Source organism: Periplaneta americana, chromosome 1 (genome assembly GCF_040183065.1).
Source record: "Periplaneta americana isolate PAMFEO1 chromosome 1, P.americana_PAMFEO1_priV1, whole genome shotgun sequence".
In the NCBI taxonomy this organism is placed as follows: domain Eukaryota; kingdom Metazoa; phylum Arthropoda; class Insecta; order Blattodea; family Blattidae; genus Periplaneta; species Periplaneta americana.
Window position 1 is genome coordinate 29,110,917 of NC_091117.1, and position 12,204 is coordinate 29,123,120.

A 12,204-nucleotide genomic window follows, 5' to 3' on the forward strand; every position below is an offset into this window, starting at 1 on the left:
ACGATCTCGCACAAATAACTTTTATAACTAGTAAAATTACCGGTAAAAACACACGAGATGAACAATGATATTGATAATAAATGTACACGTTTGCACTTTATTTAAACAGGCCGATGAATCCAAGGCAGCGGCCTGAATAACACATGTTCATATCCTGCACAGAACTAATGTATTGTTAACAAAAGCATCAATACTGTAACAGTGTAGCGATATTTAGTTGCCGCAAAATAAAACAAATATTACATAAAATTAACAAATAGTGTTACATATGAATATTTATCTTTCTAAAAAGAACCATGGCTGACTATCTCTGCATTCAATACAGTTAAATGGATAATAATTTACACATTCAAATCCAAGTTGTGTGCATTAGTTTCGAATTGGTAACATTACATTAAGATTTGGCGCGGGACATTAACTTGTCTTTTTGTGCAGGTCTGCGCATGATGTTGATGGTTCACTGCCTAACGTCTCCGACAACCTTGCCATCTAGCGAAATTTCTGCATTACTGCGCTCTAGCGGGCGGAATGTTAACTACTGAGTCAAAATGAGTTTGGCTCAGTCTCTGCCATAAAAACGCATATAAACTAGAATCAGTAGCCTTTAGTACAGTGTTATATGGACGCAGATAGTGCCACACCGAACTGGTTCCAACGTTCGGAAAAACGCTGCAAGATTGCATCCCGATCTGTGCGCGCGCACGTTCAGATGAAATACGAATAAAATATGTATAACATAAACTATTACAACTGCTTTTTAGGATATTATTTTTCGTTTCTTTCATGGTGGTGCCATGGCACACTGGCACTGCCCCAGAATCCGCCCCTGCTGTGTAGGAGAATGGAACACACTGTAATGCACGCGATTTAGAAACTAGACTTAGTATTTGTTTAATCTGCTATGCAATTGTTTTGCTTCAGAGGAACTGTATAGCTACAGTAGACTCTTGCTAATTCGGACATTCCTCGCACAGAGGGGTGCCGGATTAGCGAGTGTGTCGGATTACTGAGCGTGCTTAAAGTTTAATTAAATTTAATGTTATAAGTAGGGCCGTGACATCAGTTTATTTGTATTAGTTTGAGGTGTATTGAAGATGAACACACGACTCCGGACAGAATGTAGTCGACGTGTTTCAAGTACAAGCCGCGGAAGCGAATTTGACTCGCCTAAGCAAGCACGTTCCGTGTACTGTATATGATTATTGCGTATTATAAAATCAAAGCAATTCAATCGTTGTATATAAGGGTTAATATCGGAAAGATCTAAAATGCTGGTGAGTTGAGAAGAATGGTCGGAAAGCGTACTTAAATTATCACAAATGTGGTAAAACATGTCTGAAAAAGCACATTAACTTATAATGAATTTCAGTGTAAATTAATACACTTGTATTTTGATGCTTAATTAAACAATAAATTATAATAATTAACTTAGTGGTATTATTATTTTTTTTTCCTCGCTGTTATTTATACTCGCTTTAACATCTTTGATCATATCGCGAGTTAATCTTTTGGTTGAAATCCGAAGGCCTGTGTACTATTGTTGAGACTGGTTATATTGTTGTGAACTAGATGGCGACTGTATATGTATTACTGATTTGTTATGAATATGATTTCGGTGATGAATGAGGCCGGTGATATTCAGGGATGTTGTGGCCCTAATTTCCTGGCATTTGCCTTACGGTTAAGGAAAAACCCTGAAAAACCTCAACCAGGAAATTCAACCCAATCGGGAATCAAACCCGGGCCCTCTGTGTAAGAGACCAGCATGCTGACCCCCTACACCACAGAGGTGGTCGTGTTATTATTTGTTTGTAGTGATGTAACCCTATATTAAAGAACATGCCATAAGTCTGTACACATTGAAAAGCACAAGGTTTGATATGACCTACATGTCCCTACACTTACTACATTAACATTGTTGAAAAGAATATTCGTGCTTCCTTTGCTTTTGTTTAATAGTTTTTTGTTAGTTAAAACATAATGAAAAATATTCTCTACATGTCATAATAAAGTTCATCTTGACCAAGAGTTCTGATATTACAAGTTCTGGCCTCATCCGGTTTCTCTCGTCAGTCCAGACATTCATTTTTTTTTAACTCGTTCCACATGAGCATTGCTAGTTGGAAGAGCATGTATGTGTTCAGCAGTTTTCTTTAAGTTTGGCACACTACGTTTCTCCAAAACAGTGTTCCAGCGTTCTGAGCAGTTGGTAGATCTTTCAGTAACGGTAACATTAATTTCAATAAACAATACTCTTGGTACAATGCATCACCATTTTCAAAGTCCAGTTCTATATTAACATGCAGTATATTCACAATTTCAGTAAGGACACTGAATGTGAAAGTATCATTAAGGCTTAGAAAAGTGATTTTCTTAAGAAGTGAAGAGTCGTAATCAAACCATTTTTGCAAATAGTCAATGGCCTTCTGATACACATTCAGTGCTTCATTCTTAAAGAGATGCACGTCAGAATCACTAAGTTATTCAAATGCTGATTTACTATCAAGTCATTGCAAACTACGTAGGCTCTGTAATAATGAAATATAAATATGAAATTTCAGAATATAATATTGCAATGAGCAAAATTCCGGACATTAAGCGTCCTGAAAAGAATTTAATTTTTTTTCCTGCATAGAGGACTGATTTCGTGACAATCCGGAAAAATTCCGGACGGTTGGCAACCCTAAGGCCTACACAACAAGAGGTATGCTCACTTTTTAACGAGATTCGTACAAATCGTCTACTTATTTCTCAGTCAATTATGAGAAAGATAGAAGAGAAATTCAGAGAACATGGACATGTCAGAGAGATAAAAAGATTATTTTCAGTTAAGAATGTCTTCTTTGTGTAGATTTCATCAGTAAAACTGTTTTCAACTTTCATAACACAGGGTCTAATAAAATATATCAATAAAATTATTACCATAATAACTAAAACCACAGTTCTTCTGTACAAAACAAATGAAATATTACGGTACATAAAAATATATTAAAAGCCCTATAGGGTGTCATTTAAAAATGTTCTCGATGACGTCATAGCTTGCACAACAGTAGTCTCAAAAATGTTTTGTTCTCATAAAAATATACCTTTCTAAATACAAAGTTTGACCTGTCTGAGATTTTTGTTCAAAAATCCCCTCATTCAATTTTAATTCCAAAAAAATAATGCTTTACTTTTGAAATTTTTTGTATATACATGGGTTATTCTATAATTTAGTGGTAACAATGTTTGTATGTGGCGCTATCAGTGGTAAATGATGCAAGCTGATAACAGTTAGAAAGAAGAGCATCTGATGTGTGTTATCTGTGAGTTTGAAGACAATGGTCTTATTTATAGGATATTTGTAGTGAGTTTAATTTGTAGACTTATCTGTAGCTCTCTAAAATGTTTAGCAAATACGAACAAAGATGCTTAATCGAAATTCAGATTGCAAGAGGCGAGAATGCTCGACAATGCCATACAGCATTACTGGAAGCTTGTGATAGAGAGACTTCACCATATCGTACCGTGGCTAGGTGGGCGCATGCATTTCGCAGCGGGAGGGAAGATGTTCATAAAAAACCTAGAGCTGGCAGACCGTAATCGGCAAGTGAACGCTGTAAGAGCGCTGCTGGAAGAACACCGTTGTTGGTTATGATTTTGACGGAAACCTTCTCACTCATTGAGTTCCTGTCGGAAATCGTGTGAATGGTGCATAGTATAGTTACTTTCTGGAACACCATTTACAACCAGCGGTGCGCCGTAAACGTCCAAATCTCCTGAATTCTCATCCTTTTGTGCTAAGTGATAGTGTTCGCTCTCACATAGCTTCCCCTGTTGTTAATTTTCTTCGCAAATGGAACTGGGAAATTCTGAAGCATCCTCCATACTCTCCAGATACGAGTCCATGTGATTTTGACCTTTTCCCGGAAATGGAATTACCACTTAGAAGAGTTCGCTTTAGAACCAGGCAGGCAATTATAGCAGCAGTAGAGCAGCCTGTTCGAAGATTAATACAAGACGCTGTGGATGGCATCCGTCGTCTCCCTGAGATGTGGAGGCGGGTTCTTCATGTTGGAGGAGATTGCTTCTGAGCACTGCAACATTGTGACTGTTCCAAAAATGTTTTCTTTGTTAATTCAGATGTTTCCACTAATTAGTGAATGACTCATGTAATTATGACGATACAGAAAAAAAATTGATAAACGAAGTGTGAAGTTCAAATTTGATATGATAGCACATGTTAATTGTGCGAGTATGTGATAGAAATCTGAAAGAGATTGCTTAAAAGTATATAAATTAAAAGTTTCAGCCATAACCCCCATTTATGTCTGTACCTCTTATAGTATATCTGTTTACTGCTGCGGCTTCATATTTATACTTTGTGACATATTGACAAGGATCCTGATTAGTTGTGTACTCACCACGAGTTTTCTAGTCCCCGACTGATGTAGGAGTTACAGTTATTTATTTTATACTTGTTTGTGTTTAACTACTGAACCGGGTCAAAGGAAATATCAGACACAATTACAGCATTAGAATATTCTGGATTCGTTTCATAGAAAGTCCTTGGTTCACATAACAATTACATCACAATGGGTGAAGAAAGAATAACGCTAAAACTGATCAGGAAGAAAACAAGAAATTGTCTGAGTCACAGCTTGGTGCTAAGAAGAAGCTACTTATTGACGGATGCACTGGAAGGAATGGTGAACGGGAGAGGAATTCAGGGCAGAAGACGCTATCAAATGATAGACAACGTTAAGATGTATGGATCATATGAGGAGATTAAAAGAAAGGCGGAAAATAGGAAAGATTGTAGAATGCTGGGTTTGCAGTGAAAGACCTACCCTTGGGCAGAGAACTGTGAATGAATCAGAATCACACTAGTGCACTACTGTAAAAAATATAATATTGACTGTTTAAATTTTACTTAGTCACAAAATCTAATAAGTGAAACACTCCAATTCTCCACAAAGATGTAAATAATGTTATGGAATCAAACTAATTATACAATTATTGCAATTACGTAATATTTCGAATCAATTTTGCAATCTAGCTTTTTTTTACATGAAAAAGCTATTTTTTTTTTACTCGGATATCTAGTTGAGTTGGCAACCCGTGCATTCTTAGCTGACAGTTGGCTGGTCTATTCCGGGAGATGGTTGATGACTAGTGTTGAGAAAATTATATGCACTGAAAGTCTTAAAATATGCATGCGTCTATGCACTTAAAATGCCGAAATATGCACTCATATAGAGAGTGGATGGTAACTTCTGCACCAAACTGAAGCTGGTAATAGATCATAAGGAGAGATTTGAAAAATCTAAATAACTTTTTTTCTCTAACATTCACCGTTTCAGAGGACATCATTATGTTTCTATGAAGCATTTGGCAACATCACGGCTGCTGCAATAACTCTAAGCAAGCGCGGCCTGCACTCCTTACCTTCCCCTCTGCTGTACTCAGTCGGTAACACACGACGTGTGCTGCGTTGCAAGATTTAGTTTAACGATTTTCGCAATTATTCAATTTAAATTCATGGCTAAACGGTTTAATTTGCAAAAAAAAAAAAAAAAAAAAAGATTCAAGGCATTAACTGAGTGATGTCAACTGATGCCCATAGGAGCAAGCGCGCTTTAGAGCTCGGGAGAGCCTGAGCGCTTTACAGAGGAAAGGAAAGAGACAGACGAAAGAGATAGTATATGCCGCTTGATCGAGCTATATTCAGGGATGGCCAGCACTGATTCAATAGATAAAAGGAAGAGAACTTATTAAAACTGTATACATGTTAATTTTTATATTTGTCTGAGAAATATACGTACATTATAAGAATGTAAGTTTTTATTTTTAATGCTCATTTTCCACAAGTTTGATTTTTTATTCAAAAGAAATATTTTCTCAACTTTTCTTTATACAAATGTGAAATTTTCAGATATAGGCCTATTTATTTAGTGGCCTTACAGAATGTTTTCGTAAATCTAATATACCGTATATACGTATTACTGAAGATGGTGTATTGAAAATTTTGAAAATATTCGCATGGAAATTGTTTGTAAGGAAATGAATTAACAAAGCAACTGCTGTTACATCATAAGCAAAAGATACGTGCCCATGTGTTCTAAAAATGTCAGCTCTATAGCTTCAGCATATTTCGAGAAAATAATTTAATATTCTGATGATAGCAAGTTGAGCACCAATATCACCTTAAAAGCATAATGCGTTGGAATATTAGTTACACTTAAAACATATACAGCACCTAGATAACTTTGCTTTGTACTATAATATTGTTTTGATTAGTTTATTGATTACTTTTATAAGGCTAAAATTACCATCAATATCAATTCCAACTTATCATGTCATACTCAGTCTCTTTTTTTGGGGATCACTTTCTTTATGAATGACGTGTTTCATCCACTTAGTACAGTATAGCTGTACTACTATAGAATTTAAGTGAATATTACTTCTTAACTCTTTATTTGTTATTAAAATTTAAAACACAAGTGCAATCTTAAGAAATTGGTGTTAGTACTTTTGTTTTACAGACAATATAGATTAGTATTAAACAAAAAGAAGCCATATAAAAATAACGACATAAAATTTCACGTTCCGTTTGAAGTTTGTGCACCACTGTTTTCTTAATCCAACAGGCTGCTTATTCATATACACAACCCTTCCTCTTTCCATACTTAGCGCTTGATGCCCGCGCACTTCGTCAAGGTCAGAAAAATGCGCTTGCTTTGACATCACTGCATTAACTGTTCAGATTATTTTTACCTCTCTGCTTGTATAGCAATCAGCCATTTTTGTTGGGCCATTATTGCAATAGAGGGCTGCAAACATTAGACAAAGACTTTTTTTATCCCTGCTTAACGGTGCTTCATCGAAGGAAAAGTGCAATAAAAGCTTTGTTATATTTAACATGCAGAATCACCTTTTAAATTTTGGTGCATCTGTTCCCTTCGACCTTGTATGCACTAAAATTCGAAGAGCCCGCAGATAGGATTCCACGAAAAGCAAAACACTAGCCATATAATGGGAGATATTCAAATTATTGGGCAAAAAAGAAAAACAGTCACTTTAATTCCTTGGTTATTGCATTATTGGCTATTGCTAATTTAATTAAAATTAATTTGATACAGATAATTCATTTTCTTTCGTGACTTACGAAACTTCGTGACAGAATAATCATTTCCATGTCCGTAAAAATAAATTTATGCATAGAAAAAATTATTTTTATATCACATGAAGTGAGGGAACAAAACTTACAGTCTGGTAACACGATAGGATTAACGTCTACATCACTACCGTATCCTTGAAGCACTTCGCTAATGTTCCTCATCTTCTTTGGACCATCATTCTTTACTTTAGCTGACGACGCGTTTTTTCGACAAAATTTATTCAAAACTTCTTGAAATGAGTAGCGAAATACGTACAAACTATTAAAATTGAGCGGAAATCACTTTTTTTTTAATTTGCACGAGGAAAAATGGCGGACCAACACATTAATACAGTATATCGCAACGCCCCCTATACAAGGAACTTCAAAACAAACACTCAAACTTCTGTCGTCACCTGCCAACTGTATCGTACACTGAAGTATACCCAAAAATACACACCTTAAAAGTCGCAAGTACCACCTAATTAGATAAACTTAATATTGTGAATTTTATTAGTAACAACAATGTAATTTATTCGTCACAACAATAATTCCTTTCTACAATTCGCCTTAAACGCTCTCGTCAACAATTGGATTTTCACTCAACACAGTATTCGTTATAGCACTCCACTGATGACAATGACAATTTACTTGGACTAGTACGAACAACAATGAACTGTTAATCTTAACTAATATTTACAAAGCACTATTTACAAATCAGAACTACCAGTTCTCAGTTCACAGTTCTTCTATCTCAGTCACTCGAGTTCACAGTATCTCGAACCACAGACCTTCAGAGACAGTTCACTGTACTCGAACTCGGGTCCCTCCAACTGCGGTCCACTGCACTCGAACTCAGGTCCCTCCAACTGCGGTCCACTGCACTCGAACTCAGGCCTTCGGCTGCTGACGCAGTTGCGTACGTACACTCGAGTCGAACTCCGGTACACAAGACTGGCTTCCTTGCTCTGGCTTTCTCACTGACTGAATAACTGAAAAACTCTCGAGTTCGCTGGCGCTTCTTCTTTTATAGCAAAATCATAGTTGCGAGAAATTTCTACAGGTGTGTAGAGAATTATCTGGATATCTCCACTTCGACAGACTTCTCGGAGAGTCGGGAAGGTCCGTTCCCCATTCACTGCGTACGCAGCAGTTGCGCGCGCACTCTCGCTCCACTCTCTCGCCGCGTTGGCCCTTTCCCCTCTCCGCCGCGCGCCATTCCACCGTGCTCCGCGCGATCTGCTTTCGCGGGACGCTGGTCGTGAGTTCGAATCTCACGTCGCTGTCACAATATTATTCCTTTCCGCTCAATTTTAGTAATTTGTACGTGTTTCCAAATTCAAATCAAGGAGTTATTTTTTGTCGAGAAAACTCGCCGTCAACTGAAGTAAATAATTGTTACATGTTTTGCCAAAGTCCAGAACATTAGAAAACAGTTCCCGTCACAAAAAATTAAAAATATGTATGAAATATGTTCTAATGTCGAAATTTGCACAAACGTCCAAAATACGCACAAAGTGTGTATGAACGAACAGCCATGCGTCAACCACCTTAAAAACATGAAACGTGTAATTACAAAGCTTCATTAAGATATGCAGCTCCGATACAAATATACACAAATACCTTACTATAATAATACCGGACAGCTGTATACTAGCAGCATTGGCGTGAGTGCGAAAAATCGCGGACCTGACATCTAGCGCAGAGCGATGGAATTACGTCCACATATACAAATATTAACATAGCGAGATTCGGACTATTGTTTAAAACGTAAGTTACTAATGTGGAATTATATATGAAACACTTAAGAAATGTTGAATAATATTTAATGTAAAATTATTATCTTATATCAAAGCTGCATATTATGAGAAATATTGCATACTTCATATTACTTTCCGTAATTGTTACATATTTTTTCTTTGGTTTACTGAGACAAAATCAATCTGATATTAGAAATGAATTTACAGTAATGTTTTATATACGCATTGCTGACAACTGCAAAGATAAAATTGATATTAATCTGATGCTTGTAATAATTAGTAAAGGCATGTGGACAACAATAAAACTTAATTTGATAAAACCTTAAAATCCATTACATTTTAACTTTTATTTATTTATTAGGTCTAAATAAAAAAAAACTAATTTGTATTTTTCTATCAACACAAAGACGAAGGAATTAGGCCTACTAAAGAATGTTGTTGATTTACGTTTTATGAACTGTCGGAAATCGAAAGTACGATTTGGAGCAATTTGTAATGCTGCAATTGTCACAATTATAAACAGCACATATACACCCTGACATTTTAACACTAGTACTAATTCATAAAACTATTAACAAATTAGCCCAGCAACAATATACATTGCAGTTGATAACAGCTTGTTTCTGCTGGGTAACTTTCGGTGCTGGACCCTGGACTCATTTCACCGGCATTATCATCATATCATTCAGACGCAAAATAACCTAGATGTTGATACAGCGTCGTAAAATAACCCAATAAAATAAAATAAAATAAATAAATACAGCTTGTTTCGCGAGCATCTCCATCCCGGCAGGTAGGTAGCAGCACCATCGTCGTTCGCACGTAAAACTGCTAGCTATCTGGTATTATTATAGTAAGGTATTTGATATACATTTCCATATATTTCTGATCACTACTGATGACGTGTGCAGAGTGAAGACATTATTTACGTCATAGAAAACATGGTTTGTTAAAGTTATATGAAAACTGTAAGTAAATAATTCGTTATGTAATAACTTGAACGCGTAACTTATTAGAATAACCTCGAGTAGTTTTTAACTGTCGAGTGACGTACAGTGTAACTCAGGTGTTCGTGGAAACCCACTTGATTAGGTTTTCCCGAAGTTTTCCGCAACTCTAAGATCGGTAAACCCATGGAAAATTCTCTGACTCGTCGGAAGTGTTCTTCCCCTCCCCCCCACTTTGACACTCCATCTTCTTTAGCCCACAAATAGCACCAACTTTCTGAAAGGTTGGAATTAGATTTCAGTAAACAGAAAGAAATCTCCAAAGGATAAAAACATGAACATTTGAGGATACATAAACTTGTATTTATCTATACGTAAGCAAACAAATCACTGACAGGCTTAAGAAGAACGAAGATTCAATTATTTAACCATTTATAACTGTAACACCAAAATCCTCAGTGATGATGTATCAGTTAATGTACGACAATTGCAAACAAATGAACACAATATGCGTAATGAAAGAAACATTTGAAAACAAATTGGCACCTTTATCCACGGCCTGCTACCAAACATAATTACCCGTATCAAGTTACATTATTGTTAACATCATAGGCCTATAGTAGCAGACCTTGCAACGAAATAAAATGAATTACAATAGGCCTATTTTTACATTTATACCATTCGATAGTGATGGTCCCTGGCTCAAAGTGGGCTGAGGAAGAAACCAATCATTTTCCCGAGGTAGTCTCTCAAAATGGGACGTTCCTGGTCATCATCATCATCATCATCATCATCATCATCATCATCATCATCATCAGCGCTACAGTCCCAAGTGGGCCTTGGCTTCTTCAACAATCTTCCTCCATTCGTCTCTCTCCTGTACTTTTATTCTCCAATTTCTTATTCCCATTGTTGCCAAATCGTCTGTCACACCATCCAACCATCTCAATTTGGATCGTCCAGGTCGTCTGTGTCCCCACGTTTCACTGAATAATACCTTTTTTAGGATGTTATTCTCCGTATTCCTCATTACATGCCCCAACCATTTTATTCTCGAGGATTTTATGGCGGCGATTATGTTATGTTCACCATACATTCTGTCTCTTTCGCTTTTAAGTAGGTTACGATAGACTATTTGGCGGCCGGGTAGCTCAGTTGGTAGAGCAGCTGGCTACGGACTGGAAGGTCCGGGATTCGATCCCAGGTGGTGGCAGGATTTTTTCTCGTTGCCAGACTTTCAGAACGGCCCCAAGGTTCACTCAGCCTTCTATAAAATTGAGTACCGGGTCTTTCCCGGGGGTAAAAGGCGGTCAGAGCGTGGTGCCGACCACACCACCTCATTCTAGTGCCGAGGTCATGGAAAGCATGGGGCTCTACCTCCATGCCCCCCAAGTGCCTTCATGGCATGATACGGGGATACCTTTACCTTTACCTTTTTTTACGATAGACTATTTATGTCATCTGCAAAATAGTATGGGATAATCTGTTTCTTTTATTAAGGGGTAAGATCATTTATGAAAATTACAAAAAGAAAAGACAGTAATATAATTTTTTTTATTTCAGCAAAGTGTTGTTGCATGTTGTCTCACAATCCATGTGCATATTTCTTTGTTGCAGGGCGCCATGTTGTTCTGTCTGGCGTGCTTGGCGGCGTTCGCCATCGTCGTGATCGCAGCGCTGCTTGTTGGGTTGCGGCTGTTCGCGTACTTCACGCTCGGCGTGTGTCGCAGCAAGGCAAGCATGAAGGGCAAAACCGTCGTCATCACCGGCGCCAACTCAGGTACATGTTTGTGCCTCTGTGACGTTACTCTTCGGGGAATTTGTGAGGAGGGAATATTGTTTTTAGTCAACTGTCCGAAGACAGGTCTGGACCCCACAAGTGACACCAACAAAGCATCACTCATGGGGCAACTAGACCAGGAGATAGTGGGGTAGGGAGACCAATTCCTTTCACCCTCCCTTGCATACATCGCTGAGTAGTTACATATTGCACTGATCAAACTAAAACTATTGTTGACATTTACAATGTTATCCCTCTCCTATAGTTCTACAAGCCTTTGAGTTTAGTCTTGGTTGGCTCCCTTAGTGATTGATGCCCGCAGCTCACCACTCCTTATTCCTCCATCTTTCGATTTCCAGCCTTTCAATCGTCTTCCATATCATCAATCCATCGTTACCAATGATGTACTATTACCAGCGGCGAAACATGAAATCAAGACCAAGATATGCACTACGAGTAGTAGTGCTGCTTATGATTAGGTTTTCTCCGGACCGGTTGTTTACGCGCTTTCAATCGGAGACCTCCGGTTACCTCCGATTGATGCCGCGCAGGTTGTATATGTGCTGTGGCGCAGACATA

General features: G+C 37.6%; 1 protein-coding gene across 1 annotated transcript in view; it reads left to right on the forward strand.

The window, feature by feature from the left end:
- LOC138694350 (retinol dehydrogenase 14) overlaps positions 1-12,204 on the forward strand; it is a 57,054-nt gene that overhangs the window by 7,566 nt on the left and 37,284 nt on the right. Inside the window, exon 2 of the mRNA XM_069817998.1 lies at positions 11,463-11,625. Within this exon, the coding sequence (XP_069674099.1) occupies positions 11,469-11,625 (157 nt within the window). The 5' untranslated portion in view covers positions 11,463-11,468. The remainder of the gene's footprint in view (positions 1-11,462; positions 11,626-12,204) is intronic.